This window comes from Ranitomeya imitator, chromosome 6 (assembly GCF_032444005.1).
Source record: "Ranitomeya imitator isolate aRanImi1 chromosome 6, aRanImi1.pri, whole genome shotgun sequence".
Lineage (NCBI taxonomy): Eukaryota > Metazoa > Chordata > Amphibia > Anura > Dendrobatidae > Ranitomeya > Ranitomeya imitator.
The window spans coordinates 399,564,399-399,587,087 of NC_091287.1; the positions used below are offsets into that span (position 1 = coordinate 399,564,399).

General features: G+C 41.4%; 1 protein-coding gene across 2 annotated transcripts in view; it reads right to left on the reverse strand.

Moving 5' to 3' along the window:
• Window positions 1-7,516: 7,516 nt before the first annotated feature.
• TMEM241 (transmembrane protein 241) overlaps window positions 7,517-22,689 on the reverse strand; it is a 219,107-nt gene continuing 203,934 nt past the window's right edge. For both annotated transcript variants that reach the window (XM_069731199.1, XM_069731200.1), the window contains one exon: window positions 7,517-8,339. In XM_069731199.1, coding sequence (XP_069587300.1) covers window positions 8,187-8,339 — 153 coding nt within the window. In that variant the 3' untranslated portion in view covers window positions 7,517-8,186. The remainder of the gene's footprint in view (window positions 8,340-22,689) is intronic.

Below are 22,689 nucleotides of genomic sequence, written 5' to 3' on the forward strand. Positions count from 1 at the left end.
GATCGCTCTGATTGGCTGTTGAAAGTGAAACTGCCAATCAGAGCGATTTGTAATATTTCACCCATTATAACGGGTGAAATATTACAATCCAGCCATGGCCGATGCTGAAATATCATCGGCCATGGCTGGAAATACTAGTGTGCCCCCACCCCACCCCTCCGATCGCCCCCCCAGCCCTCCGATCTGGCCGGTACACAGCTCCGGCTCCCCTCCGTCCAGTGCTCCGCTCCCCCCCTTGCTCTTGTCCGCTCCCCCCGTGCTCCAATCACCCCCCCGTGCTCCAATCACCCCCCCTGCACTCCGATCCACCCCCCCGGTGCTCCGTTCCACCCCCCCGTGCTCCGTTCCAGCCCCCCCGTGCTCCGTTCCACGCCCCCCGTGCTCCGTTCCACCCCTCCCGCACTCCGATTCCCCCCCCGTGCTCCGATCCCCCCCCCCGTGGTCCCCCCCCACCCCATCATACTTACCGATCCAGCCGGGGTCCCGTCCGTCTTCTCCCTGGGCGCCGCCATCTTCCAAAATGGCGGGCGCATGCGCAGTGCGCCCGCCGAATCTGCCGGCCGGCAGATTCGTTCCAAAGTGCATTTTGATCACTGAGATGTAATCTATCTCAGTGATCAAAATAAAAAAAATAATAAATGACCCCCCCCCTTTGTCACCCCCATAGGTAGGGACAATAAAAAAATAAAGAAATTTTTTTTTTCCCACTAATGTTAGAATAGGGTTAGGGTTAGGGGTAGGGTTAGGGGTAGAGTTAGGGCTAGGGTTAAGGTAGGGTTAGGGTTTCGGTATGTGCACACGTATTCTGGTCCTCTGCAGATTTTTCCGCTGCGGATTTGATAAATCCGCAGTGCTAAACCGCTGCGGATTTATGGCGGATTTACCGCGGTTTTTCTGCGCATTTCACTGCGGTTTTACAACTGCGATTTTCTATTTGAGCAGTTGTAAAACCGCTGCGGAATCCGCACAAAGAAGTGACATGCTGCGGAATGTAAACCGCTGCGTTTCCGTGCAGTTTTTCCGCAGCATGGGCACAGCGATTTTTGTTTCCCGTAGGTTTACATTGAACTGTAAACTCATGGGAAACTGCTGCGGATCCGCAGCGTTTTCCGCAGCGTGTGCACATACCTTTAGAATTAGGCTATGTGCACACGGTGCGGATTTGGCTGCGGATTCGCAGCAGTGTTCCATCAGGTTTACAGTACCATGTAAACATATGAAAAACCAAATCCGCTGTGCCCATGGTGCAGAAAATACCACGCGGAAACGCTGCGTTGTATTTTCCGCAGCATGTCAATTCTTTGTGCGGATTCCGCAGCGTTTTACACCTGTTCCTCAATAGGAATCCGCAGGTGAAATCCGCACAAAAAACACTGGAAATCCGCGGAAAATCCGCAGGTAAAACGCAGTGCCTTTTACCCGCGGATTTTTCAAAAATGGTGCGAAAATATCTCACACGAATCCGCAACGTGGGCACATAGCCTTAGGGTTAGGGTTGGAATTAGGGTTGTGGTTATGGTTAGGGGTGTGTTGGGGTTAGGGTTGTGGTTAGGGGTGTGTTGCGGTTAGGGTTGTGTTTAGGGTTATGGCTACAGTTGGGATTAGGGTTAGGGGTGTGTTGGGGTTAGTGTTGGAGGTAGAATTGAGGGGTTACCACTGTTTAGGCACATCAGGGGTCTCCAAACGCAACATGGCGCCACCATTGATTCCAGCCAATCTCGTATTCAAAAAGTCAAATGGTGCTCCCTCACTTCCGAGCCCTGACGTGTGCCCAAACAGTGGTTTACCCCCACATATGGGGTACCAGCATACTCAGGACAAACTGCGCAACAATTACTGGGGTCCAATTTCTCCTGTTACCCTTGTGAATCAAAAAAAATGCTTGCTAAAACATAATTTTTGAGGAAAGAAAAATGATTTTTTATTTTCACGGCTCTGCGTTGTAAACGTCTGTGAAGCACTTGGGGGTTCAAAGTGCTCACCACATATCTAGATAAGTTCCTTGGGGGGTCTAATTTCTAAAATGGGGTCACTTGTGGGGGTTTCTACTGTTTAGGCACACCAGGGGCTCTGCAAACGCAACGTGACACCCGCAGACCATTCCATCAAAGTCTGCATTTCAAAAGTCACTACTTCCCTTCTGAGCCCCGACGTGTGCCCAAACAGTGGTTTACCCCCACTCATGGGGTATCAGCGTACTCAGGAGAAACTGGACAACAACTTTTGGGGTCCAATTTCTCCTGTAACCCTTGGGAAAATAAAAAATTCTGGGCTAAATAATTATTTTTGAGGAAAGAAAACGTATTTATTATTTTCACGGCTCTGCATTATAAACTTCTATGAAGCACTTGGGGGTTCAAAGTGCTCACCACACATCTAGATAAGTTCCTTTGGGGGTCTAGTTTCCAAAATGGGGTCACTTGTGGGGGGTTTCTACTGTTAAGCCACATCAGGGGCTCTGCAAACGCAACGTGACGCCCACAGAGCATTCCATCAAAGTCTGCATTTCAAAACGTCACTACTTCACTTCCGAGCCCCGGCATGTGCCCAAACAGTGATTTACCCCCACATATGGGGTATCAGCGTACTCAGGAGAAACTGGACAACAACTTTTGGGGTCAAATTTCTCCTGTTACCCTTGGGAAAATAAAAAATTGCAGGCTAAAAGATCATTTTTGAGAAAATAATTTTTTTTTTTTTTTTCATGGCTCTGCGTTATAAACTTCTGTGAAGCACTTGGGGGTTCAAAGTCCTCACCACACATCTAGATTAGTTCCTTTGGGGGTCTAGTTTCCAAAATGGTGTCATTTCTGGGGGATCTCCAATGTTTAGGCACACAGGGGCTCTCCAAACGTGACATGGTGTCCGCTAATGATTGGAGCTAATTTTCCATTTAAAAAGCCAAATGGCGTGCCATCCCTTCCGAGCCCTGCCGTGCGCCCAAACAGTGGTTTACCCCCACATATTGGGTATCTGCGTACTCAGGCCAAACAGGACAACAATATTTGGGGTCCAATTTCTCCTATTATCCTTGGCAAAATAGGAAATTCCAGGCTAAAAAATCATTTTTGAGGAAAGAAAAATTATTTTTTATTTTCATGGCTCTGCGTTATAAACTTCTGTGAAGCACCTGGGGGTTTAAAGTGCTCAATATGCATCTAGATAAGTTCCTTGGGGGGTCTAGTTTCCAAAATGGGGTCACTTGTGGGGGAGCTCCAATGTTTAGGCACACAGGGGCTCTCCAAACGCGACATGGTGTCCGCTAACAATTGGAGCTAATTTTCCATTCAAAAAGTCAAATGGCGCGCCTTCCCTTCCGAGCCCTGCCGAGTGCCCAAACAGTGGTTTACCCCCACATATGAGGTATCGACGTACTCGGGAGAAATTGCCCAACAAATTTTATGATCCATTTTACCCTACTGCCCATGTGAAAATGAAAAAATTGAGGCGAAAAGAATTTTTTTGTGAAAAAAAAGTACTTTTTCATTTTTACGGATTAATTTGTGAAGCGCCTGGGGGTTTAAAGTGCTCACTAGGCATCTAAATAAGTTCCTTGGGGGGTCTAGTTTCCAAAATAGGGTCACTTGTGGGGGAGCGCCAATGTTTAGGCACACAGGAGCTCTCCAAACGCGACATGGTGTCCGCTAACGATGGAAATAATTTTTCATTCAAAAAGTCAAATGGCGCTCCTTCCCTTCCGAGCCTTACCATGTGCCCAAACAGTGGTTTACCCCCACATGTGAGGTATTGGTGTACTCAGGAGAAATTGCCCAACACATTTTAGGATCCATTTTATCCTGTTGCCCATGTGAAAATGAAAAAATTGAGGCTAAAAGAATTATTTTGTGAAAAAAAAGTACTTTTTCATTTTTACGGATTAATTTGTGAAGCACCTGGGGGTTCAAAGTGCTCACTATGCATCTAGATAAGTTCCTTGGGGCGTCTAGTTTCCAAAATGGGGTCACTTGTGGGGGAGCTCCAATTTTTAGGCACACGGGGGCTCTCCAAACGTGACATGGTGTCCGCTAAAGAGTGGAGCCAATTTTTGATTCAAAAAGTCAAATGGCGCTCCTTCCCTTCCAAGCCCTGCCGTGCGCCCAAACAGTGGTTTACCCCCACATATGAGGTATCAGCGTACTCAGGACAAATTGGACAACAACTTTCGTGGTTCAGTTTCTCCTTTTACCATTGGGAAAATAAAAAAATTGTTGCTAAAAGATAATTTTTGTGACTAAAAAGTTAAATGTTCATTTTTTCCTTCCATGTTGCTTCTGCTGCTGTGAAGCACCTGAAGGGTTAATAAACTTCTTGAATGTGGTTTTGAGTACCTTGAGGGGTGCAGTTTTTAGAATGGTGTCACTTTTGGGTATTTTCAGCCATATAGACCCCTCAAACTGACTTCAAATGTGAGGTGGTCCCTAAAAAAAATGGTTTTGTAAATTTCGTTGCAAAAATGACAAATCGCTGGTCAAATTTTAACCCTTATAACTTCCTAACAAAAAAAAATTTTGTTTCCAAAATTGTGCTGATGTAAAGTAAACATGTGGGAAATGTTATTTATTAACTATTTTGTGTCACATATCTCTCTGGTTTAACAGAATAAAAATTCAAAATGTGAAAATTGCGAAATTTTCAAAATTTTCGCCAAATTTCCGTTTTTATCACAAATAAACGCAGAATTTATTGACCTACATTTACCACTAACATGAAGCCCAATATGTCACGAAAAAACAATCTCAGAACCGCTAGGATCCGTTGAAGCGTTCCTGAGTTATTACCTCATAAAGGGACACTGGTCAGAATTGCAAAAAACGGCAAGGTCTTTAAGGTCAAAATAGGCTGGGTCATGAAGGGGTTAAGGACATAAAAAATAAAAGTTTAACATTTGCAACATTTTCGCCCAAATTCCGATATTTTCGCAATTTAAGGCCAAAAAACATCGGCCCATATTTACCATCAACATGAAGTATAATGTGACAAGAAAAAACAATCATTGGAAATCACAGTGATCCGTTGATGCGTTCCACAGTTACCACCACAAAGTGACCCTGGTCAGAATGATAAAATTTGGCCTGGTCAGGAAGGCGAAAACAGGCGAACGGGTAAAGGGGTTAATATATAAAAATTATTTTTCCATTGGAAGAGATTTTCATAACCTTTGAAAATCATTCTAGAAAGGGTCTGCATTCCTAACTAAGGCCTGCTTTATTATTGACCTGCTTTATTATTTTGCCTATTTCGTTTTTTATTTTTATTATGCGCAGATAGTGTAATGCGGTTGCAGCGTTCACACCGAGTCATAAAAGTATGAAATATATTTTAATCAGAACAAAGACACGTATTTAACAAAATATTCTATTGGACATGGACAAATTATATTCTGATATGCACAAATATATACAGAGGCCATGTTTGGGCACTCAGAAAAATATTGTCATGGTTATTCATAACATTTATACTGATTAACAACTGTCCCCGTACCCCAATTGGCATGATTGCATCATTATTTGAACATAAACACATTTCTAGAAAAAAACGTAATGGGGTTGACTATTACTAGGACAGCCCCTTCTTATACCCGCTTGGCCCGGATAAAATAATAATAATAAGAAAAGCTTATACTCGCTTCCGGTGAATGACATGTGAGCCCTGCATCGCTAGTGTCACATGAACATGAAGAGGAAGTCAGACTAGCTGAAGCCCGGCGCCCAGTAAGTCACGTGTCATAACCACACGTGTGCCGTGGGAACAGCGCCGGTATGGGAGGCGAGGATATGCTTTATCGGGTCCAAGCGTGGGATATGACAAAGAGTTTTCCCAAGTAGTGAACAACTTCTTTAAGGTGCATTTAAACTGCATGATTATGGAGAATGAGAATTTCTAGTAGCCCCTCTTCCAGATAATTGCACGGTATGGACTGGCTGGCTATCAGCCGACAAACAAGCAAAATGCTCGATCTTTGGGTGAAATGAGCTTTTGGCTACTTTTCAAAAAAAATAAAAAATCCTTCTCAGCAGTGCATCATCTGTTCTGCTGAGAAGAATGGCGCACTGAACAATCTATTACTGATATTTATGTGTGCATATTAAATGCGATCTGTCTGTCTAAACAGGCTATTCATGAAATTGAACAATGCCTGACCAAAGTGTGAAACTGAACAATGCCTGACCAATGTGTGAAACTGAAAAATGCCTGACCAATATGTGAAAGTAAACAATGTCTGCCCTACATAATTCTCTACTAATGTCTTAGGTAAACTATTCAAGACGAATTCAAGTCCTTCCTCTGTTATATTTAGAACTAGATGGCAGCCCGATTCTAAAGAATCGGGAGTCTAGAATCCATATATACTTTATTTATTCAAATGTAAGAATAATACAATTAATAAATAATAGTAAGAAAGAACAAAAATAATAGGCAGTATATGGAGAAAACACCAAACAAAAGTTCAAAATTGGTGTGAAAATGTCACTGAACCACTTCACAACTAAATATATATAGTTTTGGTAAATTGTATTATCATTTTTTTGACGAAATTCGGCAGGAGCTTGAAGAGCAACGTCACTGGGCCCGCCTCCACGCAGTAGAAACTTGCTGTGAGGTAAAAATTCAAAAATCACACCAAAATGGCGGGCGGAGTGTGTCACAGTACGGCACGTTTCTGATTGGTCGCTCGCAGCAGGCGGCAACCAATCAGACACTGGACACTGTTGACGTCACTTATCTCCGGACATTAGCTCCGGACATTATCTCCGCACATTAGCTCCGGACATTAGCTCCGGACAAAGCCACGGAAGTTGGCAGAAATTGCAGGAAGTAGTATTCTAGGCAATTAATCTCCGGACATTAGCTCCGGACATTAGCTCCGGACAAAGCCACGGAAGTTGGCACAAATTGCAGGAAGTAGTATTCTAGGCAATTATATATTAGATTGTGTATTTTTCATGAACTTTTGGTTCAGAATAGTCACTACTTTTTCAGACATAATAATCTTTTTCCACTAAATAATTTGATCAGTTTGCCCTTTTTCCCAAAAATGTTTTATGGTGTCACATATGTCTTGCATTGGTGGCCTAACATCTTGTATTGTTCATGGTTGTATGGTGGAAGCAAAGCTAAACTTTGGGGTCCTGAAAAACGCAGCAACAAAATCAGCAAAACCTGATTTTTGGCTGCAGCTGTTTACTGCCAAAATCTCAGGTTTTGGCTGCAGCAGAAAAGGAACGTGTGAACATAGCCTTAGACTAGATAGTCTTTAAATAAGTGGCATTGGATAATAAATTTAGTGCATCTTTAGACACTTCTGGTTAATTTTACACTACCAAAAGCTGGCTTACTTTGTGCTAAAAATTTTGGCAAAATCTTGATGCATCGTACGGTCTTCCTTATGGAGCAAGAATAAGCAAATGTATAAAACACAGACAACTCTGATAAAATTTAGCTTAGTAAATCTCCCCCATTGTTTCTTTAGCTAATGTGCAATAAGTGTGTCATACAATTTATGATTCAACAAACCTTAGTAAAAATATATTTATTGCTGATCTTTATGTCTTAAGGTGGCCTTAAGTAACAACCGTTGGACGAATAATCAATAATATTATCATGTTTTAAATAATCACTACAAATTTATACACATTTTATGGCATATTAGCCAGTACTCTCAATCTGGCCATAAATGTTTAATAATCCGGGTGGATACATTTTTTTTTTTTTTAATTGTTCTGGGAACGAAATCTCAAATATCAATGTCCAAAGACATCTGACCATCAGAAAACAGAGACCGCTTCTTTCCATACGATGACTAAATCAGACATCTAAAACATTTGTTCATTGGAAAATGCCATCTGTTTTCTTGTAAAGCATCAGTTTTGATCAATTAAACAAATATTTAGTAAACTATGGACATATTTTAACATATATTTTTGGACATTTACATTTAAGAGAATGAAATCTGTGGAAATGATTCTTTATAGAGAAATTCTATATTAATACAGAAAATAGGCAGCCATGCCATGGTTGGAGTTCATGTTTCCCCTTCTGGGATGTAGAACGCCATTCACCTTATCTTCTGAATTTTTCAGCTATAGTCCATTTTCATGTAATAGAGGCAGCTAAACCTACTATCACTTGAGAGCGCCAAGGTGATCACCAGCACATGGTGTGAAACAGTCATACTGTTACTGAAGTCAGACAACGGCATAAAATCCAAGGTCAAGCTTGCTCATTAATGTCAAGGAAAATCCAATTCTGTAAAAAATGTATTTTTGTGAATATCTTCTCATGCACCTGTCCTCTCTGTGTACACAAGGAGAGCCTCTCCAAGAGCGCATGTCAGGAAACTGCAAAAACAAAAAACAAAATTACCAAAAACAAAATTCTCTTCGCAGAGGTTCATCAAATTCAAGTAACATTGGTTTGACGTCTTGAATTGAATTTTGGTCTTAATTGTCTTATTATGTGCTTAAGTTATATTTAAACAATCAATCTAATGGTCAGCAAGTATGATAACCCACTTATTATATATACATAAAATTAGAGGTCATATTAACCGACTCCTTTGCTTAAAATACCAACCCCATTAGGTTTTTCGACTTTAAGAAGCAGCTATGAAACCAACTTTACTTAAAATAACACTCCAGACAACAGCGGAGAGTTACTAAAAAAATAAATCTACTTGGCTCAAACATAACGGTCTGTCTTGCCTGTGGCACAGAGTCAGATTTACAGAATCTCACGATACTCCAAAGCCGATGTCTGCAAGAACCCTAAGGCTATGTGCACACGTTGCGGATTTTGCCGCGGATCCGCAGCAGTTTCTCATGAGTTTACAGTACAATGATGTAAACTTATGGGAAACCAAAAACGCTGTGCCCATGCTGCGGAAAAACACGCGCGGAAACGCAGCGGATTATTTTCCGCAGCATGTCAAGTCTTTGTGCGGAATCCACAGCTGTTTTCCATCTGCTCCAATAGAAAACTGCAGATGGAAAACCGCAGCAGAATCCGCATTAAAAACCGCAATAAATCCGCAGTAAAAACCGCAGAGGTTTTGCACTGCGGATTTATCTAATCCGCTGTGGAAAAATCCACAGTGGATTTTTCTACGTGTGCACATAGCCTCAAGGAGTAGTCAAAAGGATAAAACATAACCTCTAAAGTAGCAGGCTTCTGTCAGCAGGATTTCATATGCACATATAGCTCTTTCAAAGAAATCCAGCAATACCTTTACATGGCCAGTCTTTCCTGAGAAAACTACAAATGAAGCTCAAGGGCTACTGTAAATCTGAAGCCTCTGTCACTCCAGCTCTATTCCTCGCCCAGCGCCCCCTTTTCCTGCTAGACTAACGCCTCTCTTGCCTGAAGTCACACAGGATAGAGGCTGCAAGTAGAAGGAAGTTGCGCTGAACAGGGAATAGAGCTGGAGTGGGAGGTTTCGGATTGACCATAGCTTTTCAGCCTCATTTATATATCAATATACAAGTTGATTTCTCAGTTGCTGAGAAAAGAACTGTCCATTAGTGATGAGCGAATAGCATTGTTGCTCGGGTCTCCCCGAGCACGCTCGGGTGATCTCCGAGTATTTTGGCGTGCTCGGAGACTTCGTTTTTGTCCCTCAGCTGCATGATTTACGGCTGCTAGCCAGCCTGAATACATGTGGGAATTATCAAACAAACAGGCATTCCTCACATGTATTCAGCCTGTCTAGCAGCCGCAAATCATGCAGCTGAGGCGATGAAAACTAAATGTCCGAGCAGCTACAAATACTTGGGGACCACCCCCGAGCATGCTCTGGGAAAACCGAGCAACGAGTACACTCGCTCATCACTACTGCCCATGTCTTAGAAAGAGCTACATATGTATATAAATACCTTCGTGGAGGGAGAATTCCTGCTGGCAACATCCCTTTAAAGGGAATTATTGCCAGATTTCATAATACAAACTGTATAGAGAAGCAATAATAAAACCAATTTTAATATCAGCCTAATCTTACAAAAAGGATCATACAACCATTTCGATATGGAGTAGGCAGGTGTGTGAAAAATAAAACGCAAAGTAAAAATGCTTAAAAGAGTAGAAGTATTAATTGTTTTTTTTGTGAATTGTTAAAAAAATAATAAATTAAGTGACTATGGCAAATATATGGATCAGCTGTATATTGGATACAGTCAGTCCTATTAGGATGTAATGTTACAGGGAATCTGTCAGCACGATTTCACATCCCAAACTCTGTATATTCACATGTAGCTTTTCCAAAGACAAGTCCAGGGATATCTTTACATGGCCAGCCTGTTTTCTTTTACTGACAAATCAGCATTTGAATTGATATGCAAATGTGGCCAAATTAGTAAAGTACAGTAGATCTGAACCCTCCGTCACTGCAGCTCTATTTCAGTCCTTGCACCACCTTCTCCAGTTTGACAAATAAACTTTATGCATGAGGATGTGGCAATTGTCAGGGAATAGAGCCAGAGTGACAGAGGCTTCTGATTTTCAGTTTCATTTGCTTAACAATATAAACGTTGATTTAATCAGTGAAGGAGGAACAGACTGGCTATGTAAAGATATTGCTAGACTAGTCTTTAACAGATCTACGTGAGCATATAGTTTGAGGTGTGAAATCCTGTCGACAAATTTCCATTAACAAATAAAAACAAAACATTTTTTCATTGTTACATTTCAGAAGCCATTATTGTTTTGTTTGAGGGATTATTTTTTCTGAAATAAGTTGTATTCATCAGTGGCCACATATTGGAGTACATACAATTAAAGAAACAGTAGCGTATTTTTTTTTTTCATTGAACTGCCGAAGTGGTGTTTTAAATGTTAGTCCCCTACATCAACAAAAGCAACAATTAAACTGCAGCCAGGGGTGGACATACCATTGGTGCAACCTATATAGCCGCACAGGGGCCAGGGAGTTAAAAGGGTCAGTTCAGGGTTCATTATAATGAGTTACTGAAAGGGCCCTATACCGCTCTTGCACACTGACCTTCTCCTGTCTGGGCATCGCGGTCAGGTCATGTGTATTATAAGATACCACCCCGTGTCTGGTTAACACACTGGAACACAGGAAACCCATGTAAGTAATGTCTGACTTGTGACCTGGTTTTGACACTAACTGTATAATATTGTGGCACAAGTTTTATGATTAAAAAAAAATGACCCATCCACATTTAGTAAAATATTTGCTTGTATTTCTACCATTAATTTCTCTAATTGCCAGCGTGAACTTGGCTACACATCTTGCGTCACAAAATGCATGTAAAACTAAAATTAAAGCAATTTTGGGTTTAAATTTTGCAAATACTTGATTTAAGGAACATTAAAGCTCTGTACTAAGAAATAATTGTAGACGTAATTTGGATGGCGTTCTGTCTGGGCGCTCAGCCCTTCACAGCATGTGAACCTCTTGGAAGGTTTCATTTTTCGTGCTTCACTGCCCTCTACATAACACCAATCACGAAAAGAGTTCTTGTCCAGATTATCGGGGAGCAATATGCTGGCAAATAACTTGTTCCTATGGCCTTGAATAATAGTTACATGTTTACATGCACAATGTATTATATATATTTATTTTTTTCCATCATTGGTTTAGTCTTGTGAGAATGTAATTAGCAATACTTAAAGGTGTATTGCCATCTCGTAGATACGCTATGAATGATAGGTGCTGCTTCAACCTCTGGAACATTAAACCGTGACCCCATTTTGCTAAATTAAAACTGCCATTAGATGCTAAAATTAGTGGAGAAGGGGCAGCACAACATGCTAAGTTTCTATGGAGTTTAAGGAAAAAGGGCAGTTATTAAGCATCGATGTTATTCTGTGGGGGTACAAAATGGTCATGAAGGGATTAACCCTTTAAACGGGGACAAATCACTTGCAAATGATCGGTCTCAGACGAGAATGATCTGTGATTGGTAGCATCTGGGAGGAAGAGGAGGTGAAAGTGCACAACCCCAGAGCTGACTATGAAGAGACGCTCAAGCAGAGTGTGGAGATCAGACTGAACTAAAGGAATCCATCTTGTCTTCTTCCTGAGAAATCTCGCTTACAACAAGATACATTTCTGCTGACTTGACATTTCCATTTATGGAAGTAATCATGTGTGCATTCCTTCTTTCAATAGCAGCCTTTCATTCACCTTCCAGATGATGTAACTTTCTACTGATAAAGACTGGTATAGATTGTTTATGTAAGAGATAGTGAAATATGAGCGCTTGTGCGCATGTCTGTAAAAGAATAATTCTTTTCTATATAAAGGAAGGGCAAAGCCCAGAGAGAGAGATGTGCTCCTGGGCTTCCCCTGTATATGATCACACAATACCTTGTTTGCGTGTCATTTACTCAGGATCCCTACCTCTAGTAAGCCAGGGACTGAGAAGGACTTAACATTTCTTTGGCGCACCGAACAGGGACCCGAGATGAGAGTATTTGCTCGAGATTCACCTGCAGATACGGACAATGGAGATCTGGGATAATGGACGGCAAATGAACTGAAAAACCTGGCCAGGTAAGAGACATTATTAGTTCTCTTTTATTTGCCTTGTATTATCCGAAAGATCTCTATGAGCCGTGTCACGCTGGGTTAGTCTAGTAGTGAGTAGATACCTATAAAACTCGGGTTACTATATTGTATAGATTTATGAGTCCTGTCCCTGGCAGTGTGTGAACAGTGTGAAGGTTGTGGTATGTTGTGAAAGAAGAGCAAAAGTGCGTAGAAAAATAAGCCGAAATAGTTGGGGTATAAGCCTTATACACGGAAGTCAGCCTAACTGGGTCATGTGGTTGCGTCCTTTCGGGGAGACCTCCGCCCATGCTTGACTCTCATTTAAGTGCTTAACCTCCTTCATTTCTGGATAAGGTTTGATAGAATGAGCCCAGGACGCGGGTCCATGAGCCTGGGACAAGTATGCTAACTGACACAGAAAGTTTTGTGATCTGTATGGTGTTGCTGGGTCTGTTTGCGTGCATAATAGCACTTAAGTACATTCTGCACATTAGAAAGAATGGAGCAGATCAGCCCTTCAATATTTTAGCTCCCTAGGAGAGAAGGCAACGAGACATCACCTAGGATAAGTGATTGTCCAAACGTCACCTGGGGTAGAAATAGCTAATATTGAAAGAAAAAAAAAAAAAAGAAAAATGGGAAATAAACAGACAAAAACCGTCTTAGGACAAGTGGAAGCAGCAGATATCATACAGGAAAGATGTGGGAAGACAGTCAGAAGTCAGATTAGAAGGGTAAGAGAAAAATTGGGAATTTCAGAAGCACTTATGTTCAGTACAGAATGGGAAAAACTGAGTAAAGAACGAGGTGGAATTATCAAAGACAATGGGTGGGAAGAAATCATACACTGTATGATAGAGGTCTCAAAAACAGCTAAAGAGGAGAATTGGAAGTATGATCCAGACACTTCCAAATGGATTATGGGGAAGGGAAAAAGTTGTGACATAATCCCACCACCTTACCTAGATCCAAAAGCCCAATCATTTGTACCATCTGGAGGAGCAGAAGGAGGAAAACAATTTCCAGCCTTGTATCCCAATCTTGGTGGGGTAGGAGGATGGGTATGTTCACACTGTGGACAACAAAATCCAGATTGGAGAAATGATTGCCTAGTCTGTGGTACACCTAGACATGGCGCTGTACTTGCCCCTGTTAGGGTAGTACCAAGACCCTTTAGGGAACCTGGTGCTGACGGGGTAATGGGAACTAGATATCACCAGACCCGACAGTATTTTCCTTGGTCCCCTGCTGAAGGTATGTCCCTCCTGCATAATGCGCCTGATCCCACTCAATATCCCATCCGATTTGCACAATACATACAACAAATCATGCAGACTCATGCTGGGGTCTGGGCGGACGGGGAAGAATTATGTAGAATGAAAATGTCCCCCGGACTTTTTCAGGAATTATTGACACACCTACAGCCCAATAGACCAGTGGCAGAAGGGGGTGCCTTACAGACAGAAGCATCAGGTACCCAGTTCACAGAGGCATTAATAATTTTCATGAGAGAAAAACAGAGGGAAAGGGGATCTACGGGTGTGATTATGCAGAAATTTGGGCAAAGTATTGAAGAATATAGTCAAGAATTAGAAAATAGCTTTAGGGATGAAGGATTGGATTTGACTGATGCTTCAGTAAGGAGACTTTTTACAAAACAATTAATAGAGGGGCTAGATCCGAAAATCAGAGAAAAATTTAAATCCTCTACTCCAGATTGGAGAACAATTGAACAACCAAATATTGTGAAACAACGATGTTTAGGAATAGTCATGGATATGAGAGAGAATCGTAAGCCTGTTAGAATAGCACAAGCTAATACAGGAGGAAGAGTGAGACACAACTTTCCTTGCCACTACTGTAAAAAGCCAGGTCATTTCCAAAGAGAGTGCAGGAAGAAGTTGGCAGATATAAAGTCAGGCAAATTTGTTCCCAGAAATAACCCTCCCCAAACGGACAACCAGCAGAAATCTACCATCATAGATGGTCCCATACCAGATTCAGATTGACTCGATGTGTTACAAACTTCCCTACCAGCTAGAAGACCTATGATACAGGTGAATGTGGGGGGGAGAGAGATTCCATTTTTGATAGATACAGGTGCAACTTCCTCAATTTTGAATCAAGATTTTCTTCCGAATCCGGAAGATATTTCAGAACAAACAACTTTTGCTGAGGGTTATGATGGGGTAATTCGAACACTGCCATATACTGTGCCCCTAGAGGTCTCATTAGGACCTAAATGTTTTGCATCCAGATTTTTGTATGCCAGAGGTGCCCCAACATGTTTGTTAGGAACTGATGTCCTAAAGAAATTAGAAGCTAACATCAATTTTAGGGAAGATGGCACAGTTATACTGACTATCCCTGATGATGCAGAAACATTAGAACAATATGTTAGAATTCAGGCTTTTGAGGATTATGCTGAAGAAAAAGAGTACACCACAGATCTAGACCTCTCAATGGTCCCAGAAACACTGTGGGCACAGGGTGACACCGATGTGGGACTATTGCATATCTCTCCTGTAAAACTATCTGTGCAACCAGGAACTGTTCTCCCACAGCTCAGACAATACCCTGTGAGTGCCCAGCAGGAACTAGCGATTACAAAACAGATAGAGGGATATAAAGAGAAAGGAGTTTTGGTAGAGATACAATCACCTGCTAACACTCCTCTGTATCCAGTCAAAAAGAGAACTCTTGATAAGAGTTCTATGCCCAAATATCGTATGGTACATGATTTAAGAGAAATAAACAAAGTTCTAGATCCAATCACCCCAGTTGTACCCAATCCTCATACGTTACAATCACAGATACCAGCCAGTTCTCAAGTATTTACTGTAATAGATCTTTCAAATGCATTTTTCTCGGTTCCTTTACACCAAGATAGTTGGCATTTGTTTGCATTTACATTTAAGGGCAAACAGTTGGCGTGGACACGCCTTCCACAGGGAATGATACACTCCCCTACTCTTTATTCAAATGCCCTACAAACAGTCCTTCAGAGGTTTGAACCCGAACCACAGGTAGTAATTTTGCAGTATGTGGATGACCTACTACTTTGCTGCCCAGATCTAGAAACTGCAGAAAGGTCCACTGTGAGTTTACTATGTTTTTTAGAAAAAGAAGGGTGTAAAGTGAATAGACAAAAGCTACAAGTTTGTCAGACCAAAGTGGTCTTTCTAGGTCATTGCATTTCTCAAGGTAAAAAGCATCTTACACCACAAAGAACTGAAGCAATAAGACAGATGAATGAGCCTAGAAATCATAAACAGCTACGAGCATTTTTAGGAATAGTGTCTCATTGTAGACAATGGATTATACATGCCAGTCAACTAATGCAACCACTGTATGACTGTGTAAAAAGTGAACCTTATTTGTTGACAAAAGAAGGTCAGATTTCGTTCCAACAATTAAAAGATGCCCTTGTTTCAGCTCCAGCGTTAGGGCTACCAGACTACACCAAACCGTTTCAGCTTATGGCTGCAGAAGTTGATTCCCATGCTACAGGAGTTCTTACCCAGAAGCATGCAGGGAAACAAAGACCAATTGCATATCTTTCAGCAAGGTTAGATCCCGTAGCTAGAGCAGCGCCAACCTGTGTACGTGTAGTTGTTGCTGTCTCACTATTGTTGGACAAAGCATCAGAAATTGTCCTAGAGTATCCACTCACAGTTCAAACTACACATGATGTTTATGGGATATTAAACCAGGTCCAACCAAAACACATTTCCATGGCCAGACATTTGCGGCTGCAGTGTTCTTTGTTGCTCCCCTCTACTATCACATTTGCTAGGCTTCAGACTCTCAATATAGCTACACTGCTACCTCTCGAGTCTGAAGGGGGGAATAAGGATACTGATCCACACGCAAATTTTTTCCCTACAGACACACATGATTGTACAGAGCTCATTTTACAAGAAACGGTAGGCTTACCCAATGTATCCGAAACACCACTTCAAAATCCAGATTTAGAGCTGTTTATAGATGGTAGTAGGTTTGCAGATGACACAGGTAACTTCCATACAGGGTATGCAGTTGTGTCAGAATCTGAAACTCTCAAAGCAGAACCACTTCCACCGAAACAGTCTGCACAAGAAGCAGAACTAACAGCATTGATTGAAGCTCTTAAAATAGCTGAGAACCAGACAGCTAATATATACACTGATTCTAGGTATGCACATGGTATTGTGTTTGATTTTGGAGTAATCTGGAGAGCTAGAGGTTACATGACAGCGTCAGGACAACCTGTAAAACATGCTTCTCTGATCAAACAGATCTTAGAGGCTGCACAAGAAACAAAAGAAGTAGCAGTAATCAAGGTAGCTGCACATGTGAGACTCGACACTAGGGAATCTAGGGGAAATGATAGGGCTGATAAAGCAGCCAAAGCAGCAGCTGTCAAACCCTTACAACAGGTTCATACTGTAAACCCCACAGAAAATACTGAAGATAGACTGAGACAAGCACAGGAAGATGCAGGAGAAGAGGAGAGGGACAGGTGGAAAAAGGAAGGGGCAGAAGAACAAGCGGGAATTTGGAAGAAAGATGGACTAATATGTCTACCTAGAGCCTGGTATCCGATTGTAGTTGGTGGACTGCACCACCCTACTCATGTGTCTGCAAATGCAATGACACTACTGGCAAAGCAAGTCTGGTTGGCTCCAGGTTTTGGCAACTATGCAAGAGACTATTGTGCTGCATGCGCTATATGCCTGGCACATAATCCCGGACAGACAACAAAGACCCCTATGAAGCACCACGTCCGACCTCTCTACCCGTTTCAGCGATTACAAATAGACTTTATCCAGCTGCCAAAAAGTAATGGGTATGAGTATGTGTTGGTATGTGTGGACATGTTCTCGGGGTGGCCAGAGGCCTATCCAGTTCGGAAGGCTTCAGCTAAAAACACTGCTGTAAAGCTAGTTGCCGAACTGATACCCCGTTACGGTCTCCCTGAAGTGATCGAGTCAGATAGGGGTACTCATTTCACTGGAGAAATATTTCAAAATGTACTGAAAATGTTGGGTGTTGAAAGTCAGTTACACACTCCGTACCATCCTCAAAGTTCTGGTAAGGTGGAACGCATGAATGGAACTTTAAAATTAAAAATACAGAAAGCCATGGCTGAAACAGGAAAGCCTTGGACAGAATGCCTTCCACTGGCCCTTTACTCAATACGCAATACCCCAAGGGGTAAGACTAAACTGTCTCCATATGAAATTTTGTTTGGCAGGACTGCCAATTTAGGATGTTATTTTCCACAGCAACTTGTGTTAAATATCGAGTCATTGACTTCTTATGTGCAAAATCTTCAGAAACAATTAACTAAGGTGCATGCACAAGTTTTTGCTTCCCTTCCAGATCCTGACAACACAGAAGGAAGTCACAAGTTGGAACCAGGTGATCAAGTCTATGTAAAAAGACACACCAGAAAGGCTCTAGAACCAAGGTTTGACGGACCCTTCCAAGTCCTGTTGACAACACCTACATCAGTCAAGCTTGAAGGAAAGGCATCATGGATACATGCAAGCCATTGCAAGAAAAGCAGTATAAACTCATGATATTGATGTTAATAATGATAACCTCAACGGAGGCGTGGGATAGACTGAATTCTCTAGCCCCTTTGAACAATAGATTCGTACAACATCATAGAAAATTAGTGCATGACTTGTTAAACAATACACAAACCCTGACAGATTGTTGGATCTGTACCCATTCGCCGGTATCAGCCACAAGTATACCTTTTCTAGCAGTTCCCGTATTAGCAGAAGAAATATTCGCTTGGCCTAATTGTTCAGACAACCTGGCCAACAACCAAATTGGTAATGCTAGGCTGTGGAATACTACAATCGCCATACCAATTGTGGGATGGGTAGAATTTCCTTGGTGGCAGGGTAATCTCTCAGGGAGTAACACACATCTACAATATTTAGCATTTAGGGGAGGAAAATGGGTACCTAGAAATAAGACTGGATTAACTAATTTAGGACAGGTCCCCACAGAAAATCTACTGCTTAGTTTCAGTACAACCGTCCCCCCCTCTGATGCTTTCAAACCTGTAGTATTGGAAAGATACATACATAATAGAAAATGGAAACATTCTAAATTGTTCCCCCAAGGTGATGCAAACAGTTGTACAAGTAAGCTGGGGAACCTGGTTTGTAATAAATCCGATGAGTATATCAAAGGAATGCCTGTATGTGGGAATCCCGCAGCCGGGTACTGTAGCCCCTTGGGACAAAAACCCTCTTGGTGTATGCTTCAGAATGTATCTAGATTTGTGGACTTGGCTCATAGATTGGTATTGCAGCACTCAGCTCTATGGGATCTGCCTGAAGGTACATTTTGGATATGCGGAGAAGGAGCATATAAATGGCTTCCCGTAGGTATAAAGGGTACTTGTACATTAGGACGCCTAACCCCGGCTACATTCATAATTTCAAATAAACAAGTGAATATGCAAGCCGTGCCCAAGCACACACTGTATAAAAGAGCTGCAGATAACTCACCACGTCCCTCGGGGAGGCCACATATAGTACAAATGGGAATTCCTAACAAAATTGCTAGTACCATTTTTATTTATCCTATGTTAACACAGATGTGGGATAAATTAGTTAGAGCCACGGATTATCTAGATGATCAGATCTGGGATATATTGGATATACTAAACACTAGTATAGCTGTACAGAATCAGCTTATAATAGTCACTAACCAACATACCCTGGTATTGGATTACCTAACTGCCTCACAAGGGGGTATGTGTCAAATCATCGGACCCACCTGCTGTCATTATATAGACCCGAATAGTACTATGAGTATGACATTTAAATTAAAGGACGTACAACGACTCAGAGATCAGTATGACAAAGACAATGACCAGAATAAGGATAGCTGGTGGTCAGATACCTTTTCTTTTCTTAACCCAGCCAACTGGTTCAGAGGAATCGGTGGGTGGGTTGCTGGGATTATGCAGAGCATAATACATATAGTTATGATTATTGTAGTCATATACGTACTATTCCAGATTGTGCTCAAGAGTATCTCAGTATGCACAGATAAACTTTGTGTAATAGATGCAAGAGTATAAAGTTTTTTTTTCCTTCTTCTCTTATGTTATCCTTTGCTAATACTGATTATTGCGCTTATTTTGCTATCCCTTTGTAATATCTGTACTTATTGCAAAACAAAGAAAAGGTTGCGAGAGTTAAACGGAAGAATTAATACTAGATTTGATTCTCTTATTGAATACAAGCATGTACATGTGTAATACCAAATAAAGGCTTTGTCTTTGGCCCTGTGGTAATAAAATAAATAAAAGAAAATGTCAAAGGGGGGAATTGTGGAGATCAGACTGAACTAAAGGAATCCATCTTGTCTTCTTCCTGAGAAATCTCGCTTACAACAAGATACATTTCTGCTGACTTGACATTTCCTTTTATGGAAGTAATCATGTGTGCATTCCTTCTTTCAATAGCAGCCTTTCATTCACCTTCCAGATGATGTAACTTTCTACTGATAAAGACTGGTATAGATTGTTTATGTAAGAGATAGTGAAATATGAGCGCTTGTGCGCATGTCTGTAAAAGAATAATTCTTTTCTATATAAAGGAAGGGCAAAGCCCAGAGAGAGAGATGTGCTCCTGGGCTTCCCCTGTATATGATCACACAATACCTTGTTTGCGTGTCATTTACTCAGGATCCCTACCTCTAGTAAGCCAGGGACTGAAGGACTTAACAAGAGATTTCACATACTGCGCTCAAGAAGAAACCACTGTGATTATCTCTGCAACTGAGTGATGCAGCACCAACAAAAAAATAATCAGGGGAGGTCAGGGAGTATTACAAGATATTTAACTCAATTTTTGTTAAGCAAGAGGCAGGCTCTCTAACTAAAAAAATATTTACATTTGAGAAAGGTAAAGTCAAATTTGTAAAAAAAAAAAAAAAAAAAAGTACTAACATTACTGAGCTTTCTATACAACTTCAGAATATTTTTTTTAAAGAAAGCTTATGAGGACCATTGAGTACATCTCGTCCATGCTGCATCAAATATCACTCTCCGTGCCCAACACTTGATATGACCATCGGCTCACTCACGTTCCTTCTACACACATGTTCTAAGGATGGCTTTAGCACCACCACTACTTGTTTTGAAATTCTGGCTTTGTGCTACTGATGACAAACCTCAACCTTTTTTTCTTAATTCCCATATTGTTAATATGTCCAACCTAAGCAGATCAGAGCTTTTTCTGGTTCACTGCTCCAAATCTGTTTGCCTGTAGCCGCCACATTGTATCATCCGCATGAAGAAAGCTCCTATTCCCGCTCTAGAGGTGGCTGCAGCAGGCCAGAACTTATCAGGGAATGTGTATGAGCGAGTCAAAAGTCTGAAGTCAACTTATGTGACTGCACACTGTCGCGGTGCGAGGAGGTCACGAGACTGTAAATTGCAAACATACGCTCTGCACCACAACTACAGAGGATTTGTGACAGTGTGCGCACCGCAGGTAGTCAAGATATAGCAGTTCGCAGTCTCACTGACTTAATACTTTGGTCTCAAGCCTGGACATCCCCTTTAAGTTCTGAATTAGCATAAAACTGAGTTCTACTCAATACCACACTTGCACAATTTTTTTTAGTGCACTTTATTGCAATTCAATTCAGCAAAATATTTCCCACTTGCAGTTCAAGAGCTTTACATAGTATGCGTGACCTTTGTAACTTTTTTCCTTCCTTCATTGAGCGCCGTGCCTGGGAAAGAGGCCAAGTTACAAGTCATGTAGATTAGAGTAGATCAGAGCAGCAGGATTGTATTCCTTCATGAAACACAGCGGAGAAATGGGGTCTGCGGAACACAAGATGAACATTTTTACATTGATCTACCGCTTTAATCTACACTGGCCCGTGACGCCTATGGAAAATTTAACCTTTCCTCTCCCAGCAATGAAACGAATGATCAGGATGTTACAGAGCAAAAAATATTTAGAATTGAGAGTCCTCAGTGGTTGATACCTTTTAATGGCCAACTGAAAAGATGGTAACAAATTGCAAGCTTTCGAGACTACAATAGTCTCTTCATCAGGCCTGATCTGATCCCGATTACAATTGCTAAGAATGGGTCATCAATATCATATGTTTGGTCAACCCCTTTAAAATACCTTCTTCCCTTACAGAAAGCGTTACCATTGTGACCTGACTCGAGAGTAACTGCAATGATTTAGGCTTTTTGTGCGGTGTTTGCTTTCAGTTCCTTTTGCACAACTGATTCTCCTTTTCAAAATAATGAACACATGGGCCTATGGGGAGCTGGGCCCACCCAGGAAGCCTATTTGTGTATCTCGGAATGACATTGTGCATTGTCTGCTACAGCACCAGGGGAGGCAAGCTGTTGGACAATGACAGAATGCATGCTGGGAAGTGAAAGTAAGTTCCAGTAGCTATAGTGCTGGCAGAATACTTGTGAAAAGAAAAAAAAACACTGAAATGTAGAGCAGATGGCAAGTTACAGAGCATGAAAATCAAGTAATTCCTGGACAAATAAGACTGTTAAAAGCACCAATCGCAGTACTAACTTGATCAGGGTATTAGGCAAGGCAGCATGTTTTTCTACAGGCTGTGTGAAAGTTTAAAGTAAAATTACTGACTACATTAGTTTCTGATTGTTGTGTGGTTACTAGAAAGAGAACATTTTATTACCAAGGTTGTATGCTCTGTTCTTCATCACTGCGGTTCTCATTCCTAAACATGTTACTAATATATTTGGAATCTGATACTTTTCTTCATCTTAATTCCTTTGGTTTTAGTGATTTTTAGTTTAATATCAGAGGCGTTTTCATATGGACTACGATGCGTGAGATGATTTTTTTTTGACAATTGTGTCACACGGGGAAAAACTACATCAGGAACACATCAACAAGTAAAGAAATCTTTATGTATCCATGAGGGAAAACAAAGCGGTATCTTGGAGTGTGCCAGTATCAGGTTGTACTTAACCTCATGACACTTTCAAGCAACTCTTTAAAATGAAGGAACTGTGCCCACTGCCAAGTATGGCTGACAAGTGGTCTGCTTTCTATCACAGATGTTACAAGGATTGCACAAAAGGGACCCATCTACAAGCAACACTTGTAAGGCAAAACAGCAACCATCAGTATTCTGCAAGGAGAGCGTCTGTGATA